This window comes from Lampris incognitus, chromosome 9, assembly GCF_029633865.1.
Source record: "Lampris incognitus isolate fLamInc1 chromosome 9, fLamInc1.hap2, whole genome shotgun sequence".
NCBI classification, from domain to species: Eukaryota; Metazoa; Chordata; class Actinopteri; order Lampriformes; family Lampridae; genus Lampris; species Lampris incognitus.
Genome location: NC_079219.1, coordinates 51941655 through 51963684, shown reverse-complemented (window position 1 = coordinate 51963684; position 22030 = coordinate 51941655). Strand labels below are relative to the sequence as shown.

Genomic DNA, 22030 nt, shown 5'->3' with positions numbered 1-22030 from the left:
CAGACCGGCAGTTTCAACAGTCATCCTGGTGTTCAGTCTCTTGGAAAGTGATTTTTTTGTGTGTGGAAATGTTGTATATATGTGGGCGGCAAATACACGTAGGTCAGGTGAAGCGGCCTTACTAAATTGTCCCTAGGTATGGATGTGCCGGCCCTGTGTGATGGTCTGGCGGCCTGTCCAGGGTGTCTCCCCGCCTGCCGCCCAGTGACTGCTGGCATAGGCTCCAACCTCCCTGCGACCCTGAGAGCAGGATAAGCGGTTCGGGTAAGGGATGCACACATGCGTTTTTGTAGTTGGGTTTTGTGTTTTTGTCTTCGTGTAGCACTGCTGTGGGCAACAATATGAAATGACAAATGAATGTTCGTGATTCCTGATGTGACGTGGGGAAAGTTTTTGACAAAGGTAAGTGACAGGCCTCTAATTTGTGTGTGTGTGAGAGAGAGAGAGAGAGAGATAGTGTGCGCGCGCGGTCTTAATTGACAGGAGTAATCGCTGCTTTAACAGCCAACGTCGTGTAACCCGTTGAGCTATTACAGCGCCCGGCATCATTTTACACGAAGCTGTATCCTACAGATTCAGGACTTGCACACGCTAGCCATCTACCTTCTTGCTGTTCAACATTGCGCAGTTACTCAGATGCACGGTGTAACGCTGTGTATTTGGACCCAACTGCAGAGACGAGGCAATTGGTACAGCACAAAGTGTCTTGATTGGACTGATGCAAAACACACAAAAACAAAAGACTACTGCCAAACAGGGTTGGCAATGATGCAAATTAGAACAAGCATAAAATACAAAACACCCTCTCACACAGAGGAGGCGGCTGAGGGTTCAGGCTACAAGCGCTTCCCCAGACCAACATGAAGCCTATCCAAGACTCGACAGAGATGTCTGCACAACAACCCGTTAAATAGTCCCCAGCACAGGTGCACCTAATCGCAGGCCAACCAATACGCAGGTGCAACTCATACTGGCTGATTGCAGGCCGATAGGGAAGCGTCACCTATTGGCTGCTGGTCCTCTGGCCGGCGATCGTGCCATCAGGGTACAGATTCGAAGAAGCATTCAATCCTCAACTCAATCAGATGACGTTTCAAGTTTTACATTCACGTCATAAAGTGTCAGTGGGCTACATGCATCAACCACGTGACTTACAACCCCTGCTGTGTGTGCTTAACATGCACAAATACTTTCCATACCTGTCGTTTAAAACTAGGCCAAATGCTCATTAAACAACATGACCGAAAAGACTAACATCAAGTGCCAGAGCTATAAACAATCACCATGTCATCTAAACAGGCAGAAACCCTATGGCTTCTGTCCACTATTTTCTGTGTAAACAACCCGCAATAAAACAACCACTTTGGTGGACTGACTAACAAATGCGGCTAAATCCAGTCAAACAAGGCACAAGACATTTGCATACATACAGTGGTGTGAAAAAGTGTTTGCCCCCTTCCTGATTTCTTATTTTTTTGCATGTTTGTCACACTTAAATGTTTCACATCATCAAACAAATTTAAATATTAGACAAAGATAACACAAGTAAACACAAAATGCAGTTTCTAAATGAAGGTTTTTATTATTAAGGGGGGAAAAAAATCCAAAGCTACATGGTCCTGTGTGAAAAAGTGATTGCCCCCTAAACCTAAAAACTGGTTGGGCCACCCTTAGCAGCAACAACTGCAATCATGCGTTTGCGATACCTGGCAATGAGTCTTTTACAGCGCTGCGGAGGAATTCTGGCCCACTCATCTTTGCAGAATTGTTGTAATTCAGCCACATTGGAGGGTTTTCGAGCATGAACCGCCTTTTTAAGGTCATGCCACAGCATCTCATTCAGATTCAGGTCAGGACTTTGACTAGGCCATTCCAAAGTCTTCATTTTGTTTTTCTTAAGCCATTCAGAGGTGGACTTGCTGGTGTGTTTTGGATCATTGTCCTGCTGCAGAACCCAAGTGTGCTTCAGCTTGAGGTCACGAACAGATGGCCGGACATTCTCCTTCAGGATTTTTTGGTAGACAGCAGAATTCATGGTTCAATTTACCACAGCAAGTCTTCCAGGTCCTGAAGCAGCAAAACAGCCCCAGACCATCACACTACCACCACCATATTTTACTGTTGGTATGATGTTCCTTTTCTGAAATGTTGTGTTACTTTTACGCCAGATGTAATGGGACACACACCTTCCAAAAAGTTCAACTTTTGCCTCGTCAGTTCACAGAGTATTTTCCCAAAAGTCTTGGGGATCATCAAGATGTTTTCTGGCAAAACTGAGATGAGCCTTTATGTTCTTTTTGCTCAGCAGTGGTTTTCGTCTTGGAACTCTGCCATGCAGGCCATTTTTGCCCAGTCTCTTTCTTATGGTGGAGTCATGAACACTGACCTTAACTGGGGCAAGTGAGGCCTGCAGTTCTTTGGATGTTGTTGTGGGGTCTTTTGTGACCTCTTGGATGAGTTGTCGCTGCGCTCTTGGGGTAATTTTGGTCGGCCGGCCACTCCTGGGAAGGTTCACCACTGTTCCATGTTTTCGCCATTTGTGGATAATGGCTCTCACTGTGGTTCGCTGGAGTCCCAAAGCTTTAGAAATGGCTTTATAACCTTTTCCAGACTGATAGATTTCAATTACTTTGTTTCTCATTTGTTCCTGAATTTCTTTGGATCGCAGCATGATATCTAGCTTTTGAGGATCTTTTGGTCTACTTCACTTTGTCAGGCAGGTCCTATTTAAGTGATATCTTGATTGAGAAGAGGTGTGGCAGTAATCAGGCCTGGGTATGGCTAGAGAAATTGAACTCAGCTTTCAAAAGATGTGATAAACCACACTCAATTTATGTTTTAACAGGGGGGGGGGCAATCACTTTTTCACACAAGGCCATGTAGGTTTGGATTTTTCTTTTCCCTTAATAATAAAAACCTTCATTTAAAAACTGCATTTTGTGTTTACTTGTGTTATCTTTGTCTAATATTTAAATTTGTTTGATGATCTGAAACATTTAAGTGTGACAAAAATAAGAAATCAGGAAGGGGGCAAACACTTTTTCACACCACTGTAGCTACATGGGCAGGTCCATCAATAGTAAAGCCACAGAGATGGGGGTGCACCTTTCACTCACCCTGGTCGAAGAGGAAGGCCGCTCCCATGACGGCTAGCAAAACAGCCGCTGAAGTTTAGCTCTACCAGCTAACTCCGTAACCAGCTAACTCCTTAACCAGCTAACTCCGTAACCAGCTAACTCCGTAACCAGCTATCTCCGGACGGGCACAAGTTTCTTCGTTGGAAGTCCCAAACCCTCCTTTCCCCTCTCACCGTACGCAGCTCCAGTTTTGGCGTTGGTCTGCCGCCAGTCTTCGTTTTAAGTTGCTGCTGCAGCGGTAGTTTGGAGCTCTCCGGCCTCCGTAACTGCACACCACTACTTGCTAACGGTGATATCGATACAAAAAAATAGCTAACTGTTAGATCTCCCTTTTGTCCATGACGCTGATAACGTGCTATGCCCCCCCCCGCTTCCGGTGTGGGAAGATGGCAGCGCGAATTCGCGTTTGCGGCTGCCTCACCCAATACCATCCCTACCTTTGTCCACGTCTGCGTCTAAGTTTTGTCTTCGATTGATGGCTGGGAGAGCGGGGCAGGCTAAGCTAACTGCTAGCCCATGCAGACCAGCAGTTCCGATAATACCGAGGGCGGTCTGGCTGGGAGAGCTTGGTCTGTTTCGTCCGGTGGGCCCGGGGACCACGGCCCCTGCCTGGAGCTGTGCCCGAGGAGGAAACACCGAGGGCGGTCTGACAGGACGCGGAAGCGGGACAGGCTAAGCTAACTGCTAGCTAGCCCATGATGCATACCGGCGGTTCCGACAGTCATCCTGGCTGGCATTCGTTCCCTTGGACAGTGATTTTTTATTTTTTAGTTTGGATATATGTGTTAGTTTGGATATATGTGTTCTTGTAGTTTTTGGATGTTTTTGTCTTTGTGTTGTATTGCTGTGGGCTGGGGGGGAAACGGAAATGACAACAACACCGCACCCGCGGGCTTTCACTAAAGCCATGAACAAACTAGCTGAATACGCAGACGAGATGAAGCAAAATGCGGCACGTGGAGCCTCGATTGGTTTGATAACATTTAGGCTTCACCATGGGCCTTCTTGTTATTGGGATAATGTTGCATAACGGAATTGATATATGAACTGATATATGGTATATGAATTGATATATGGTATATGAGCTGATATGATATATGAATTGACATATGGTATCTGAATTGATGATATATGAATTGGGATTATATTATATATGAATTGACATATGGTGTATGAATTGATATATGATATATGAATTGGAATATATGAATTTGGATAATGGAAATGATAATGATGATTTTAACCCATCTGATCCTGACCTGTACCCAGGCAGTCCCTGACTGGATACCTCCTTATCTGGATCACGACGATGATAAAAATGTTTTAATCACTGTGTCATCTTGATTTGCAATTTGTGACGTACGCTAAATGACTCGCCATGCTGAGTCAACACCCGCAAGGGGTGTTGTGACGATGTTCTGTTCTTCCTACTGCCGTTGAATTCTTGTTGATGTGTGTGTGTGTGAATTGATTAATTGTAAAGTGCTTTGAGTTGCTGTTGAAGATAGAAAAGCGCTGTATAAAATGCAACTTGATTGATTGATTGATTGATTGATTTATTGACATAGTGTTCCTGATTCGATTGGTGTGAGGCCAACGGGTGGCAGGCTCCCCTTGGCATAGGTCCAATCCGTTTTGACTAATCGTGGTTTGGCAGGGGCATGACCGTAGCCTCATCTGATTGGTTAATCGTTGCGGCCTTGACGTGACTACGTCTACAGCAGGAGTGCAATACAGCATTTCACCACACACGTTGACCGACATTCAACACACGTTAACATTTAGAGTATCGCTGTTTCACCCATTTTAAAATACTCAATGAGAATGGGGAGGAGATGGCAGCAACAGAAGAATTGCCTAAACTGTTAAACGAAGTGTTTTTATTAAAACGTCAACTACAGCCTGGAAAAAAGGGGGGAAGCCTGTCTTCCCTTGGCCTCCGCTAGAAAACGCCACTGTGGTAAGATTTCCTGAATTACATCAAATCAGATTTTGTTTGGTGGCAGCCCCAAAACATCTACCTAAAAAAAAAAATCCTTTAATTTACCAAAACATGGAAGTCTCTGGATAACTATACTGGTATTAAACTGGTATTAAATTAACTATGAGTGTCTACACGGATGGATGGGTGTTGGAGGGAGGCATATTGAGTGGGAACACGAATAACAGTTAGTTTACTCAAGGTGTTGATGTCCCATCAGAGATGTTCAATTAAGCCCAAAACGTCACCAGAAGATGTTCAACCATCACTTCCCCCTTACAGACACACGAAACCCCTCGCACCCACTCTCCCCTGCCAATACACTGACGGTCCACTTACGCTACACCTGCAAGCCACGAACTACTCTTAACTATTACAGACAAATGTATGCAGTATGCAGCAATTAAACAGGCATCTGCTGGAACACCTCATAGGGTTTTAAAGCATGTCTAATATTGCAGTGTCCACTAATAATGAGACGGCTTCGTGGTGCTTAATGAACAAACCAAATAGAGAATCTTAAGAACAAAGTGCTTCAACTGTGTTTGGATGTAGCAGCTTTCCTTTGCACACGAACAAAGGAGCTTGGCTGGCTGTGATGTTGCGATACAGCAGGTTTTGTCTTTTATTCCGAGCGTTGTCGTTCAGTTACACAGCAGAAGTCGACCAGCTGGTATCCCCACTTACAGAGAAGCTCTTACTGCCGAGCCGTTTCGACGTGGACTTCAGGGCCCTCCAGTAAACACCTGAAGAAATCCCATCAGCGTAACTCGGAAATCCAGTAAAGCCCGTGGCCGACCCGTGCTCGGAGTGAGCAGGTCGGCTCTAACAAAAGCCGAACTTTGGGGGGATTACATCGTTTGTGGTATCATGGCAGATGTCCAATTAACCTTGAAGTGGGTCTCTCTCTCTCTCTCTCTCTCTCTCTCTCTCTCTCTCTCTCTCTCTCTCTCTCTCTCTCGCTCTCTCTCTCTCTCTCTCTCTCTCGCTCTCTCGATTGCTCGCTCAGCAAAGGTGCTGTCCGTGGTGCTGAAGTCGCTTCCATCACATTTGGTCTCAAGCCAAAAACGGCGCGCGTTATCATTTTTATCACGCGGCTCGTTTTTATCGGAGCTCTTCAATGCAGGTCCCCCCCTTCCCCCCCCTTCCTCCCCCTCAATCTGGAGGCTTGCTGTTAAGTAAAATCAGTCTTGATTGGAGCGAGAGTGGCCTCACAGGCCTCTCCATGGCACAAGGCTGGAGAGAGAGGACCCCGGGTCGTAGTGGGTCTTATGGCCGCGGTGGTGTTATTGCCTTGAGCGGGTGCGTGTGCGCACTTGCGTAACAACAGGTTTGATTAACACAACAGGCACGTATGCCGTCCTGTCCGCTTTGTGTCGCTCATCCGCCAGGAGCGCAGGGCTTCCGCGCTGCCACAGCATCCACAGCATCCACAGCATCCACAGCATCCACAGCATCCACAGCATCCACAACATCCACAGCATCCACAGCATCCACAGCATCCACAGCATCCACAACATCCACAGCATCCTGGCTTGATTCACGGCCGCGTCTCTATTGATTGTGAATACATTAGAGCGCTGTGTAAGGTGTGCACACGTGAGCGGAATAAATAACAAGGGATCCAGCTCGGCTCTGCATGGAATTTTCCATTCATTGCTTTACATGATGGACACACACTCTCTGCCCCCCCCCCTCTCTCTCTCTCTGTATCCTATGTATGATTGTCGCTGCTGCTGCCTCTGCCCTTTAAGCGCCAAGCCTCTGCTGCAGTAGAGCACACCGTCCTCTTCGGTTCACGCAGCTGCATTGCAGCCCCGCCGTGCAGGCGACAACCTGCCGACCTCCACAAAAGACGTTTCTTTTTTTACCACCACAGTGACTCATTTTCGGTGGCGGCAGGCGGGTTTTTTTTTTGGAGGATGAGAGGCACGCTGCTCAGTGACGCCATGTTCCCTTCAGACGGCTCTGCCCTCCGTCAGTCCTCCGGCTGCACGGATCGTTTATGTTCAGGAGCCTCGGTGATTGCTAAAAAACAGATGGCAGTCAACCAGTTCCCGACCAGTGAGCAGGCACCGTGAGGTTCTGTGTAACCGTTTGCAGAGGGCATGAACCCAACTCGTACACAAGCAGGCTTCTGAAGGAAGCCGATAAAAATGTGCCCAAACAAGCCTGATATGAAAAGATATAAAACACCAGTTTGTGTCTGAAGACGTCATTGAACCCCGTCAGTATCGGGGGAGAGCAGGTGTCACGTTCGAGCTATCCGACTAATCTACACAACCACGAACCCCCCCCCCGTAAATACCCCCAATGCTTAGTATTGATCTAGATCAGGTAGTACACATGTGGTGGTCCAGCAAATTGGAGGACCGCAAGGTAGTTTTTCACCAAACACTCAGTTCAGTGGACGGATGTGGCGGGCCTATGGGGGGGGTGGGTAGGGGGGGTAATTTGCTTCTTGAGCAGCGGTTGAGGGGGTATTTAGCGTAAGTGTAATGGCTAACCCCATACCGATTTACACGATAGGTTTGCTGCAGCTTTTCCCAGCGTTGTGGTGAGTGAGAAAGGGCGAAACAACACCAGCACAGCCGACCTGATAAATGGCTGCATCACCTCAACACCAAACTCCGCGTCTCTTCAGTCATTCGCCCGTTCATTAATCCCTCATTTATTCATACAATAGCGAGAATCAATGGGCTGAAACAAAGAAGGTGGGTGACATTACAGTGATGATGTGCTGCGACCGGGAAAGACGACAGCTGCCTACCGTGCACAACAAATTTCAGCCGAGGTGACTTCCCGGAGAAACCCACGGCGAAAAGCGACGCAAACAACACCAAATAATTCATCGCTGAGCCTCCCCGCTGTCTGTCCTTAGCAGGAGAAGAAGGAGAAGAAGGAGAAGAAGAAGAAGAAAACAGGTTCCCACGAAGCCTCCTGCTGGGATTGTGCTCTCCTGTCGACCGACTGCGTGTGTGATCTATGCAGCGGGTGTATCGGACTCGGTGCCGTCTCTCCTCCCGCTTTCCAGAGTTGAGTTGGGAGAAGTCGGGGTACCAGGCTCCACCTCGAACACTGAGGGAGAGGGGGGAGACAGGCAGGCAGGCAGGCAGGCAGACAGACAGGTAGACAGACAGACAGGTAGGCAGACAGACTGGCAGGCAGTCAGACAGGCAGACAAATAGACAGACAGACAGACAGGCATTCAGATGGACAGACAGGCAGTCAGACAGACAAGCAGGCAGGCAGGCAGGCAGTCAGTCAGACAGGCAGAGAGTCAAACAGGCAGGCAGACAGGCAGACAAATAGACAGACAGACAGACAGATAGGCAGGCAGACAGACAGACAAACAGAGGCAGACAGGCAGTCAGACAGGCAGGCAGACAGGCAGTCAGACAGACAGACAGACAGACAGGCAGGCAGGCAGTCAGACAGGCAGAGAGTCAAACAGGCAGGCAGACAGACAGACAGAAAGATAGGCAGGCAGACAGGTAGACAGACAGACAGGTAGGCAGACAGACGGGCAGGCAGACAGACAGAGAGACAGACAGGCAGAGAGTCAAACAGGCAGGCAGACAGGCAGTCAGACAGACAGATAAACAGACAGGCAGGCAGAGAGTCAAACAGGCAGGCAGACAGACAGACAGAAAGATAGGCAGGCAGACAGACAGGCAGACAGGTAGACAGACAGACAGGTAGGCAGACAGACAGGCAGACAGACAGGTAGACAGACAGACAGACAGACAGGGTTTCCAAATAGAGACTTTCCAAGCGGGTGCATGTAAGGCAGGCGTCACACCTGTTGCTGGTTAGAGGAAGGGGATGCTGTCCAGGTGTGACAGCAGGCCTGTCACCGGTGACAGTTTTCTCTGAGTATCGTTCGTTGCCATGATATGATCAGTCTTAAGCTACGGACGTTTTGACATGAGACGGTTTTCTTCCTGAGTCAGTCATGCTTCATACTTCACACATCCAATATATTCACATTCTGTCCATTTTGAAAGCAAAGATTCCCTCTTCTCCCTGATTTCTCATTAGAATCATTTCAGACTCAGGTGAGTTTACTGCTCTCTAAAAGGCGAAAGCACCAGGAGTCATTTGGCTCCTCGATGTTATTGATTGATATTCATCAGTGGTCACACACGAGTCACATCTGATAGAGATGAGTTACTGATTCGACCTGCTGTGTCTGCAGTTAGGACACGAATGAGGTAAATTTGAAAAGCGACGGAGCAGTCTGTGAATGACCTATGACCTATGACCTCTTTACATGTTGTGAGTACCTATTTAGAGGGAGTATTCATCAAGCGGCCCTACAACTAATGAAAGTATGGCATGCAACCACATAAACGTTTCAAATGTCTGTAGCGAATTTAGGGGTGGTTACACTACCCCCCTCCTTGGGGGAGCGCGTCCCCGCGCTTCAGCATATCAGCTACCTCATGTCTTGGCGAACGCACTTCCGGTGGCCTCACGGTCTCACCATCCCACTTCTGACACCAATGTAGCGAATTTAGGGGCAGCCGGGAAGTAAGTCAATCAACATTCTCAAAGCAATCCCACTTCTGACACCAATGTAGATCTCCCGCACCACGAACGACTGCGTTAACCAGTCGACTAAAGGCTCCGACCCGGGTTCGCTTCCTGGCTGCCCCTAAATTCGCTACATTGGTGTCAGAAGCGGGATGGTGAGACCTTGAGGCCACCGGAAGCGCGTGCGCCCAGAGGCGTGAGGGAGCTGATATGCTGAAGCGCGGGGACGCGCTCCCCGAAGGAGGGGGGTAGTGTAACGGCCACGGATGAGTAGACTCGCTAGCCTTTGGCTAACGGGTCGGACCCTTTAGTCGACAGGTTAACGTTGTCGCCCGTGGTGCGGGAGATCTACATTGGTGTCAGAAGTGGGATTGCTTTGAGAATGTTGATTGAGAAGTATAGAGAAGGCCAGAAAGAGTTGCATTGTGTCTTTGTAGATTCAGAGAAAGCTTATGACAGAGTGCCGAGAGAGGAGGTGTGGTATTGTATGAGGAAGTCAGGAGTTGCAGAGAAGTATGTAGGAGTGGTGCAGGATACGTATGAGGGAAGTGTGACAATGGTGAGGTGTGCGGTTGGAATGACAGATGGGTTCAAGGTGGAGGTGGGATTACATCAAGGATCGGCTCTGAGCCCTTTCTTGTTTGCAATGGTGATGGACAGGTTGACGGACAAGATCAGGCAGGAGTCTCCATGGACGATGATGTTCGCGGATGACATTGTGATCTGTAGCGAGAGTAGGGTGCAGGTTGAGGAGAACCTGGAGAGGTGGAGGTATGCACTGGAGAGAAGAGGAATGAAAGTCAGTAGGAGCAAGACAGAATACCTATGCGTGAATGAGAGAGAGGACAGTGGAATGGTCAGGATGCAAGGAGTGGAGGTGACAAAGACATCTGAGTTTAAATACTTGGGGTCAACTGTCCAAAGTAACGGGGAGTGCAGTAGAGAGGTGAAAAAGAGAGTGCAGGCAGGGTGGAGTGGGTGGAGAAGTGTGTCAGGAGTGATTTGCGACAGAAGGGTATCAGCAAGAGTTATAGGGAAAGTTTACAAGATGGTTGTGAGACCAGTTATGTTATATGGTTTGGAGACAGTGGCACTGACGAAAAGACAGGAGGCGGAGCTGGAGGTGGCAGAGTTGAAGATGCTAAGATTTTCACTGGGAGTAAGGAAGAAGGACAGGATTAGGAATGATTATATTAGAGGGACCGCTCAGGTTGGACGGTTTGGAGACAAAGCAAGAGAGGCAAGATTGAGATGGCTTGGACATGTGTGGAGGAGAGATGCTGGGTATATTGGGAGAAGGATGCTGAATATGGAGCTGCCAGGAAAGAGGAAAAGAGGAAGGCCAAAGAGGAGGTTTATGGATGTGGTGAGGGAAGACATGCAGGTGGCTGGTGTGACAGAGGAAGACGCAGAAGACAGGAAGAAATGGAAACGGATGATCCGCTGTGGCGCCCCCTAACGGGAGCAGCCGAAAGTAGTAGTAGTAGGTGTCAGAAGTGGGATGGTGAGACCTTGAGGCCACCAGAAGCGCGTGCGCCCAGAGGCGTGAGGGAGCTGATATGCTGAAGCGCGTTCCTGAAGGAGGGGGTAGTGTAACGTGCACGGGTAAATAGACTCGCTAGGCATTGGCTAACGAGTCAGACCCTTTGGCAGACTGGTTAATGTTGTCGCCCGTTGTGCGGGAGATCCGGGTTCGCGTCCTGGCTGCGGTGGTTCCCGGGCTGCCCCCCCCGAATTCGCTACAGGTCGTTGTCAAAGAGGCAGACTGACTTGTCAGAGCATTACATGATGAAGAACTGCGACACGTCCAATCAACCGGTATTGTCGCACGATGCCGGATCAGCTCCGTTGCATCCCGACCCTTTCATACAACCAACAGCCGGACCGGCTGAGCTTCTTTATCTCTTGCATGTGCAGAACAGAAAACTCGTTACATGAGGAAAGAAAACGTCCTGGAAGGCTGCTAATTTGTCGTGAGAACCTTTACAGCGTGTAACGATCACTGCATAGGCGTCCATTTTGTGACGTGGCCTATCACTTCCGTCGAGGGGGGAGGGGGGTCCGGTTTTATTGTAGTATTGGGTAGACGCTCGTGTGAACCGTCGTCACCAGTTTTTTGTAATAATCCGCTTTTCGGTGCTCTAACCATGACCCAAGGCTGCATTACGGACCGGGCATGCTGGGCGAGTGCCCCGGGGCCCCGGACCACGACGGGACCCAAATGTGATTCAAATTTGTGTTGTACTTTGTAGTCGCCATCCGAATCCCACGCAGATTGGCATAGCGTCGACTACCATGTTGGGTATTTGCATTAGTTTTACATTTAGCAATGTTTGGTATTGTTTAGCCTATCTGACGAGGCGGGGGGGGGGGGGGCAATGGATGTGCGTGCCCCGGGGCCCCCTGGTAGGTTAATCCGGCCGTGCCATGAACTGTATCACAACAACGTCTGGCCTCTATAAAGTTGCATCTGAGGTATGAGGAGTTTCGTCTGGTGTTCATCCATTCCACTCTACTGACTCCACTCATCGAGACCACCCCGGTGTCTACCAGCTATTCGTCTGTCCTGGGTTTACATGGACCACACGGTCTACTGCGTGAGACTGACTCGACCTGCGTTTCTGCACAACGACACAAGGAGGAAGTCCTTTCATGCAGAGACGCACACAACATGTTTATTGTTCATCATGTCTCAGTTTACACTTTTCCCCAACCGAGTTTCAGCAGTTCAAATGAGAACTGTTGTCTGTGACGACATCCAGGCACTCAGGGGTGATTAATACACAGCAGAACACGCTCACTAACGCTGATGAATGGCATGCTCCGTGAACTATAGGGGTTTAGCGCCACTTAGTGGTGAGTAGTAAAAGACAACATGAAACGCTGCTATTGACCAACGTGATAGTTTGACGTCTCTGCTGTCTTCCTCTCTACCAAGTAGCAAAATAAATAGAAATACCACGTAATTAATAACCAGTTTTGAGAAAATAGGAAGGAGATGCCACCTGGAAAATAACAAAAATAAAGTAAACATTTAAATCTAAACCCACTTTTAATCACTCTAGACTCGAGTGATTAAAAGTGGGTTTAGATTTAAATGTTTACTTTATTTTTTGGCTATTGGGGTCTAGACCCAATAGCCATAGGCTGGATAAATCTAGGTAGGGGAGATGAGGCTTTGTGGCCACTAGAAGGGTGCGAAGTTAGTCCGCCTTACCGTTTAGGTTTTTAGAGACTTGAATTTTGCTGCTGAGCTTGCAGTCTGACGGGGCCTGGGGAGCAAATTAAGCCGTGGGTTAGAGATCTGACGTGGCTAGAATCTGCTGCCCGCCATGGACCACCATGGCCCACTATGGAGACTCCTGCTGCGCTGCAAACATCTGGAACAGAAGTCTGAGAATGATCCAAACAGCGAACGCGAAGAGGCCGACCGTGATGGTCTCTGTGCTGTGTGTGGGTCTGCCGGTCACTGAAGGGATGGTTTATGAACACCACGTTAATCTGGCCTTTGCTCTCTGTCCAATGGGAGCGAACAGTTGTATTAAAGCAGACGATAGGGGAGGCCGAGTCAGGCCTGATAGCCCCCAGACAGACCTATATCGCAGATTGAGACATGCAGAGGTAATCCAAAAGGGTTTAATTCTCTGCTCATACACGTGATTATTAGTTTTTTTGTTTTTTAGGTTATTCTGGGGGAAAATACATGAAGGGGCTGATTTCCTGGTCTCCGGATCGGCTCAGAGCAGAACAATCCTCCTGAATGCACCGAGTCTTCAGTCCGAGACTCAAAGGTCAAGTCACAGGCTGTCTGTCTGTCTGTCTGTCTGTCTGTCCCCACACAGCTCCTGAAATCTGGAGCACGTCATTGTTGTTGTTTTTTAGCGGAGAGAACAAACATTAACTCGCTCCGGTAGCTTTGTCTTTATTTAAAGAGGGACAAACGTGAGGAGGGGAGATGCTGCAGAGAGCGGCGAGGTGATCTGCTGACAGGAGGGTTCTGGTAGGATCAGGGCTTGTTTTGTTGTTTTGGGGAGGGATGCCGTCGCCCCCGTCAAACAAATGGACAAAAATAAACAATTTGTGAAACTGGCAACCCCCCCTCCCCTCCCCTTCCCATCCCTTTTGTGACAAATCATAATAAAGGAAGGCGAGTGTGAGTAAAGACATCTGTTAGTTAGATCCACATGGTAGATGAGCACACCAGAGACATCGTCTCTGTGGACCTCCTCGGTAGTGATTCAATACACTTGGTGTAAGAAACCATGAACAACATGTGGCTATAGTTTATAAGCTGGTTGTGGGGGCGTCCGGGTGGCGTAGCGGTCTATTCCGCTGCCGGTTCGAATCCCCGTTTTACCTCCAGCTTGGTCTGCGGGTGGGAAGCCGGATGTGGGTATGTGTCCTGGTCGCTGCACTAGCGTCTCCTGTGGTCGGTCGGGGCGGCTGTTTGGGGAGGGGGGTGAAACTCCTCACTGTCAGGTGAAAAGAAGCGGCTGGCGACTCCACGTGTATCGGAGGAGGCACGTGGTAGTTTGCAGCCCTCCCCGGATCGGCAGAGGGGGTGGAACAGCGACCAGGACGGCTCGGAAGAGGGAAAATACCCCCCCACCCCCCCAAAAAAAGTGGGGTCCGGTTTTTTCTGGGTACGATGTGACGTATGGACACGGCGCGGATGCGAGTGTGTGTGTGGAGGAGGATGACGAGGAGGAGGAGGAAGGCTCCAACCCGACACGTCTCTTCTAATCAGATGTGTGCCGATTCTATCGCTGTCCTCTCTCGATGGGCGACAAGCCCTCTTCTCTTCTGCAATCAAATGAAACAGGCCTGGCAACCGATTCAAAGCATTGAGATTAAGTGCTTTAGTTATGCAAGGAGAGATGCCGCTCTCTTGCCAACTTCCTAACAATAGCCCCGGACTCATCCCACTGAGAGATTGGTTTTGACCTGATTGGATCTGTGTTGGGTCTCATCTCATAATATGCTGAGAGATATTACATTAGACAATTCAAGGCAATGCATACACACGAGCCAGCTTGAAATATAAGCATTTAATAATTTCAAATGCATAAGAAAAAAAAAGAAGAATATATTTATTTAAAGACGTTAGCAAAAAACAATTGCCAGAACTAACAATGTTATTCCCATCCTCTTTTCTGGCAGAGCAGAGTGTTGGTTTGTGCGTGCAGTAGCTACAAACTAAAAGTTTAACAGGAAACAGGAGCGGCAAACATGAGTGACAGTAATCCCCAGAACTGGATGAAAGGATAGAATAAATCCAGTGAGAAGAAAAGTCCTTGACCTATATTCAATATTTATGAGATTTATGAGACAATTAGGTGATCTTCCATTCTGTCTCTCAAAACTGAAAATGTTCCTCAGGCACGTTTTTTTTTTTAACCTTTGTTTATCTGCTGAATCGATAGGTAGAAAACAAAATCAAGGTTACGTCAACATAAAAAAACATCATACTATTTATATGAAGGAAGGAGTCATCTAATAATACGATGAACTCCTATATAACAAGCAGAAAGTGGTCCAGTTTGGACCTGAAAAAAGCTGTGTTGCTAGTATGAAATGGCATTGGATACATTCCTATGTACATTGTAATTTACAAATATGCTGTAGATTAATTTAAACAGCTACATGATCAATAATACTACATAGTTCCGATAAGACAAAGCATATTTCCAAAGTAACTTTCACTTAACACACCACCAAAGCCCAAAAGTGGCTCGTCCAGAAGTAATCTTCAACAGATATCTCAAACTATTCCGCTACAATACTCTATTCTCTAATATCTATGCATGATTTAATAGCAATCAGCGAAGGTGAGGTGTTCACGCGTGGGGGGGGGGGCTCTAAATCCTTACAGCTAGTGCTGACTCGGCAGCACTAGCTCTGAATTGATCGCCTGTGAGCATAAATAGCAACCCCCCGAGTCAAAAGGGCAAATGCTTGGTTGGCGAGTCAAGACATAAAGCGAAGCACACTTGTAGGACACGAGTGATCAACCAAACACGTTCACCGTGTTTGATAACGCAGAAACCATCAATAATCTATCAAACTCAAAAGGTCTTCAGGTGTTGCTCCCAAAATCTATGGAAGTGTTTTCTCATGATCATCCGCAAGGTAACTTAAAAGGTTAGACCCTTTACAGTTTATCTTCCATTTGTCCGTTCACATTAGTTAAGGAAAAGGGACACAGTGACCGTGGAACAGCCCTGTTCCAACAGAACCTCTGTAAGTAAGTGTCTTTCTATTCCTGAATGATGAGATATTCCTCAGTTGTTTCACATAGTCAAGTGAGCAATGAGATTTAAGTTTCAAATCTCAAAATAAGTAAAGAAAAAGCTCTGGACCAACAGATTTACTCTATTTCATCCTCTGAAGTGGCAAAGCCTAACAGAGTAATAGATTAGGCATAGACTAATAGGTCTCTAGCCTAGTGTGTCCCAGTAGTAGCCCCAAAGCACAGAAGTCAAAATCAGTAAAGATGACCCCTCATTCATTTCTCTGCTTGATTTTAGATGAGTTTCATAGTAAACCGGCCACCGTCCCCTCCATCCCCTCCTCCACCCATGGAGGTACGGGGAACAAAGTCGATAGTTGCCGTGTGCTTTATCTGGCCTTTGCTCTGACTCCAGAAGAACATGAACACAAAGCAGATTGCCACAGAGCTGAGGAATGACAGGAAGCCCATGGTTGTGGCGATGATCAGTGTCTTTGCATCAAATGGGTATGGCTTGGCCATCTGAGTTGAGGAGTTGACTGTAGGAGAGTAAGAGGACTCTACCCAGCCCTCTTCTGTGAAAAAGGGCATGGTGCGGTTGCGGGGGAACCCTTTCACCTGCAGGCTAACGGTGATGCTGTCGTTGCCAGCTGCGTTGCTAGCTGTGCACTTATATGAACCGCTGTCCTGAACCTGGGCAAAACGCACCTCTAGAGTGCCATTAGGCAGAACCCTGATTCTCCCTGTCGAAGAAATCAAGGATTTCTGGGATGAGACCCATGTGATAGATGGAGCCGGGTCACCATCTGCCTTACAGGAGAAGAGCACCGTGGTGCCCTCCTCTACTCTGGCTTCTTGGGGCCGGCGGTCTGCAATACGGGCCGGCCGACAGGTGAACAGCCTTGGAAGCTCCTTCTCTGAGAAGTCCTTGAACTCACGCTGCCGCACCTTATCAGGAGACGAACATGTGGGCTGGTGACCGTCAAAATTCAAGCGCACCCGCCGGTGGACCACCCAGAGAAGCCGGCAATCACATGCCAAGGGATTCCCATCCAACCGCAAAATCTGGAGATTCCCCACTGAGTGGAAGGCACTCTGCTCCAACGTAGTGAGCTGGTTGGACGTCACGTTGAGCATCCGGAAGTAGGCGAGACCCCTGAAGGCCCCCGGTTCTATTCGCAGCAGACTGCCCCCAGCCAAATGCAACTCCTGGAGCCTCAGAAGATCCCCCAAGAGATTTCCTCGGATTGTAGTGATGGGGTTGTAGGAAAGGTCCAGGAAGCGCAGGTAGACCAGGTGACGAAGCACCAAGTAGGGAACCACGCTGAGGTTGCAGTTGCTGATGACCAGGGAAGTGAGGTTTAGGCCAATTAAGCTGTTTGTTGCCAGTGTATCCAGCATGGGCCAGTTTGAGATCACGAGGCTGCGAAGGCGGTGGAGCCGACGGAAGGCGTTGTTGGGCAACGCGGAGATGGTGAGTCTCAGCATGTTCAGACGTGTCAGGCTCTGTAGCTGCGACAATGCCTCAGTGGGGATGGAGGTCAGATTGCTGCGGTCCAAGGTGAGCTCCTGCAGGTTCTGCAAACCGATGAATGCTCTCTGAGAGATGAACACCAAGTCATTCTCCCCTGCCTCCAATATCTGCAAGTTCACCATCTCTTTGAAGGTATAGTCCAGAAAGACCAGAATCTCGTTCTCACTGAGGTCCAGGATGCGCAGACTTGGTAGGCCTGAAAATACCCTGACCGGGATAATCTTGAGTCGGTTGTTTTTGATGCAAAGAGTCCTTAAGTTGTGCATCCCCTGGAAGGCCTCCACCTCAATCATGGAGATTATATTATCACTGAGGTCCAACTCTTGAAGTTGGTAAAGGCCTGAGAACTGGCGGCGTCCAATGGTCTTAAGCTTATTGCGCGATAAGTCCAAATATCTGGCATTGCTGGAGAAGCCCTCCGGCACTGAGGTTAGATGTTTGCCAGAGCAGTTTACCTCTGATGAGTTCGGCCGACACACACACCGTGAAGGACAGTTCCCTGCAGAAACGCCAAGCCCAAAGTGGACCAGGAGGCTCCATGCTCCCCATCGGACAACAGACTCCACAAACATCTTGTCCCCTGCCTGAAAATATGGAAAACAGAATAAGCTCTGATGGTTTTAACAACCAATGTATACATGTAAATGACAACGTTCAACACAACAGTTACCTGTAAGTTGTTTGTTTTTTTAATTTGGATCCAATTCCTTTAAACCCAGTGCCAGACATGTTTCATTGAATGTTTTGTACATATTTGTTTTGTTCCTAATTTCTATAAAGATATTCTAAACTTATTTCTAAACATACCGTTTATATGTGGAGGTGCTGATTTTCATAACCAGTGGCAATTAAGTGGGAATCTGGCTTGAGTCAAGTCCACAGCAGAGATGCAATCCAGTCATTAATCAGCATTTCCTGTAGAGTGGCCTGGAAGAGAGAGACAGAGAGAGAGAGAGAGAGAGAGAGAGAGAGAGAGAGAGAGAGAGAGAGAGAGAGAGAGAGAGAGAGAGAGAGAGAGAGAGAGAGAGAGAGAGAGAGAGAGAGAGAGAGAGAGAGAGAGAGAGAGAGAGAGAGAGAGAGAGAGAGAGAGAGAGAGAGAGAGAGAGAGAGAGAGAGAGAGAGAGAGAGAGAGAGAGAGAGAGAGAGAGAGAGAGAGAGAGAGAGAGAGAGAGAGATTTTTTTTTAGAATTTAAAATAGCTCTTTATTTAACAAGAAGCAAACTTTAACAATGGACAATGACATCCATCCATCCATCCATTGTCTTAACCACTTTTTTTACAATATTAAACAAAGTCCCTCCATCGCATATCCAAAATAGAGTTTAATCTTCCATCACAGAACCCCAGATCGATTCAAAGCTCGAGAGAGAAGGAGACTTAACAAAATGTAAAGAATACACTAATGGCCTTTGAGACAGAATTTCAAGTTCACCACCTTTCAGGATAACACCCAAAAAACTTCTGCGCCTGCATGCTGGGGATTTTAGGGGACGAGAGGAACAAAACAGAACAGAAAGTGCACATTTTGAACCGCAGATGGTAAGCAGGCTACTAAGGCAGATGTCCCAACTGATGAGACCGCCCTACATCTCTGTGTGCTGCAGACAACAAAATCCCTAATTAACCGATTATAAAAGAATACACTCCCCTTGCACACTTTTTAGTTAACAAGTTTTATCCTACCTTCTAAGTTTTAGACTAGTAATGAAACAGACATCGGGCTATATTTTCCGCCATGTCCTAAAAAAAGCACATCCAGACTCAAGTTTGCCGCCTGTGAAATAGCAGATGAGGCCCAAGCAGAATGGAGTTGTGGCCCCTGGGCCAGGCATCTGGGCCGGGGTTAGCCAAGTGGAGTCAGTGGCGGCTAAAGGACAAGACCTATGTGCACTGTGTGAAAATGAAGAACTGAAATCCAAAATGAGACAGCTGCCACTTTGTGACTATTTCTCTCAACGCACAAGATAAAATAATTTGGTTTTTGATTAATTCAATTTTTGTAAGAGGGCTATTTTACCATTTTATTTTAAAAGCAAATACTGCTTAGAATGTTCTATGCAGATAAAATTGGATGGCATAATTATTATCTATAGGAACATATTATCTATACAGGTATATTAGGTCTACACATTGAATAATGAACTTCATGAAATTTCCTCAATATTAATTGTTTATGGCCTATAGCTACAAAACCTGCAAGTATCGAACAATATAGGGATTGTTGCCTGGAAAACAACAATAAAGTCTAAATTAAGTTTTGCATAAAATGCAAATATAGATAGATAGATAGATAGATAGATAGATAGATAGATAGATAGATAGATAGATAGATAGATAGATAGATAGATAGATAGATAGATCTGACAGCAATTTATTTTTAAAGTGACATCTTCAATATCGAGTGCGAAGACTACAGTTTAGCATTGGAAGGCATAGCAAATCAGTTGAAGCTTTTAAATCGCAGTTAGAAAAATGGCTCAAAAGCAAATCAACTGACCACCCACGTGGTCTCCAGAGTCATAAACGCAAAAGGCTCATCAACATAAAAACGGACTGGTACTTGTTATTGCTGGGGAGATGGGCCCATGTCATTTCGGCACCGCAGCTGTAAGTGGGCGGCATCATCATCATCATCATCATCATCATGTTTTCTATTCAACCAACAACAACGACAAAGAGCAGCAAAGGTGACTGGCTCAACTGACCGTTGGACCAAAAACTTCCCCGCGTCGAACCTGAGATCAATAATACTTTATGTCACACAGATGGCACTTAATGTGCACTTGAAAGAAAAGCAATTAACAAATTTGAATAACTGAGTGCAATAACTTCAGAAAGAAAAAAAAGTAGTTTTGAGCTCAGCCAGACCTGCAGCAGCCCCGCCGGGTTTCCAGCGTGTTAACCCACCAGACTTGCAGCTCCGCGCCGATCTGCAGGCTGACTGACGGCCCCGAGCACATCTGACCGTCTTATCCCGGTCCAGAAACAGCTCTTGTAGAGGCTTAGGACCTTTGTGCCGTTCCCACAACTCCGCCTGTCTGTGGCGTGGACGGGTGGGGTTGGGGGTGGAGTGGGCACCAATCTAGACGTGTTGATCCCACTTGTGCCGACAGACGCGTACTGGCAGCTGGGTGCGGCTGGTGGGCGTCTCGGTGAAGGGGGGGGGGGGGTCCGTGATTTTATTTTTCACTTCGATCTATTTCTCGCCCTCCGCGGACCGAAGTCACACGGTGTCACTTTACGGCTTAACTACGATAAGTATTTTCATAATTATGATAACTATTTACAGCCGCCTTGCACTGCCTTTGAAAAGTGTAATATTTGCTAGTAATATTTGATTTGCTAATGTCCCTTACGGCTTTCCGTAGCGCCACAACAAAGTCACGTGATGTACGTAACAACGTCAGTCGGAATCCGGTCGGTGAATAAACACCCAGCACGAGAGAAGTCGTCCTTGCTTTATTAATGTTATAAGTTAACATAGCCAGAGGGCACAGATCATTACATGGTGTCAGAGTAGCGGAGTTTAAATACCCAATATGGATTCGTACGGCGTTCCAGCTCCACGGATGGACTGGGAATCGGCGAACTTACCTGAAGCATGGAGACGATTTCGGCAAACAACGGAGCTAATGTTCAAGGGCCCCCTGCGCGGGAAGAACGAAGAGGAGAAATGCAGCTACCTCCTGCTCTGGATAGGGGAAAAAGGGCGCGATGTGCACAACACTTGGACACTCAGCGGAGAACAAGCCAAGAAGCTAGAAACGTACTACGATAAGTACACTGAGTACATCACCCCCAAAGCAAACCCGATTTATGCCAGATATAAATTTCATGAAAAGATGCAGGGAGAGAGTGAATCCTTCGAACGATTTGTAACTGAGCTAAAGCTCCTAGTCAAAGACTGTGGCTACCCAAATGCCGACGAGATGGTCAGGGACCGCATCGTGTTTGCCACCAACTCACCCAGAGTGAGAGAAAAGCTACTTAGCCAGGGAGCTGAGCTAACGCTAGAAAAGGCCATAGATGTAGCCCGCTCACACGAGCTAGCAAAGCAACAGCTAAAGTCTATGGGCCAGGGCAGCACACATGAAACGGTGCACGCAATAGGCAGAAAGACTTACAAACCGAACGCACCCAAAGCAGCTAACGCTAACTTCAGACAAAGGGAGGGTAACGTTAGCACCGCCGCTAGGGCGTGTAGCTATTGTGGAGGGCTACACGGCGCTAAAGCCACTTGCCCAGCTAAGGGTAAACAATGCATTAAATGCAAGAAGCTCAATCATTTTGCTAAAGTATGCAAGTCTAGCTCCCAGGGACAGACAAAGTACTACCGCGGCACAGTACATGCCGTCGGAGAGAACCCAGAAGAGTACACCACTGACAGAGAGCAGGAAGAACTGTACTTCGACAACATTACAGTGGAGAGCACCGCTGTGGGAGAACAGACAGAGCTGTACATAGACTGCATCTCAATAGAGAACAACGGAAAAAGCAACGAGCAGGCTTACGTAGAGGTTGGAATTGGCACACCTCCACAGAAGGTAAAGTTTAAACTAGACACTGGGGCACAGGCCAATACTATTCCCACCAACCTGTTCCAGGCGCTGTTC

General features: G+C 47.6%; 2 protein-coding genes across 2 annotated transcripts in view; both read right to left on the bottom strand.

The window, feature by feature from the left end:
• si:ch211-113g11.6 (uncharacterized protein LOC559008 homolog) overlaps positions 1-7970 on the bottom strand; it is a 45124-nt gene extending 37154 nt beyond the window's left edge. Inside the window, exon 1 of the mRNA XM_056287012.1 lies at positions 7889-7970. Within this exon, the coding sequence (XP_056142987.1) occupies positions 7889-7970 (82 nt within the window). The remainder of the gene's footprint in view (positions 1-7888) is intronic.
• An 8207-nt stretch (positions 7971-16177) lies between these two features.
• Positions 16178-17989, bottom strand: lingo4b (leucine rich repeat and Ig domain containing 4b). The gene has a single exon (XM_056287106.1). It carries the CDS (start codon positions 17987-17989, stop codon positions 16178-16180), a length of 1812 nt encoding a protein of 603 aa, XP_056143081.1.
• Positions 17990-22030: the final 4041 nt, after the last annotated feature.